Source organism: Acanthisitta chloris, unplaced genomic scaffold (assembly GCF_000695815.1).
Source record: "Acanthisitta chloris isolate BGI_N310 unplaced genomic scaffold, ASM69581v1 scaffold785, whole genome shotgun sequence".
NCBI lineage: Eukaryota > Metazoa > Chordata > Aves > Passeriformes > Acanthisittidae > Acanthisitta > Acanthisitta chloris.
Window position 1 is genome coordinate 2,912 of NW_008672909.1, and position 709 is coordinate 3,620.

Sequence of the window (709 nt, forward strand, 5' to 3'; positions counted from 1 at the left end):
AGATAAATCCGCTTCTGGAGGAGATGTTGACCAAGCTGCTGCTGGAGCTGGATTCCATCGAGACTGGGGGCCAGGACAGTGTCCGGCAGGCCAGGAAAGAGTCCGTCCACAGAATTCAGGCCATACTGGAAAAACTGGAAAGAAAGGGATTGTGAAAGTACATCAGCCACAACACACAGCCCATTGCTGAGGTTCCAAAGAATTTCAGTTCCGTTAAATCTCAGCTCTTTCTGCTACGCACTAATGACAATGGAATAGCAATAAGCCCCGAGTTAAAAATCAAAACAAATGCACCAAACACCACCCCCGAAGCCCAGCCCTGACACACAACTCTGCAAAGGACAAACTGGGAGAGGTTTGAAGCAGCAAATAATCGTTTGTTTGTTCCAGGCTTTGGGAAAGCAGAACCACCTGAGGTACTCATGCTGGTGAGGTCTCAGTGGGGGTCCACATCCTCTTCAGCAGCAGAAGAAAGTTACTGTACAGAGTTCCCCAGACCAGGCCTAATCTCTGGGTGCCTCCTGCAGCCACAGATGGCCTTTAAACACTTATCAGATGTCGTGCTGCGACGTTGAGCCACAAACCAAGACTCTGGGCTTGTCCTCACTGCCTGTATCTTCAGCTTCAGCTCCCTCACCATAAACCCATGTGTCCTCGTGGGGGTTGTTGGGTTTAGTGCACTCCAGGAGTGACACTGAAGCACTGCAGG

The 709-nt window shown here is 50.5% G+C and overlaps 1 protein-coding gene across 1 annotated transcript in view; it reads left to right on the forward strand.

Annotated features, from left to right (window-relative positions):
* BAG4 (BCL2-associated athanogene 4) overlaps positions 1–155 on the forward strand; it is a gene marked incomplete at its 5' end in the record, with an annotated part of 2,167 nt that extends 2,012 nt beyond the window's left edge. The window contains one exon of the mRNA XM_009074679.1: positions 3–155. Within this exon, the coding sequence (XP_009072927.1) occupies positions 3–155 (153 nt within the window). The remainder of the gene's footprint in view (positions 1–2) is intronic.
* Between the last annotated feature and the right edge of the window lie 554 nt (positions 156–709).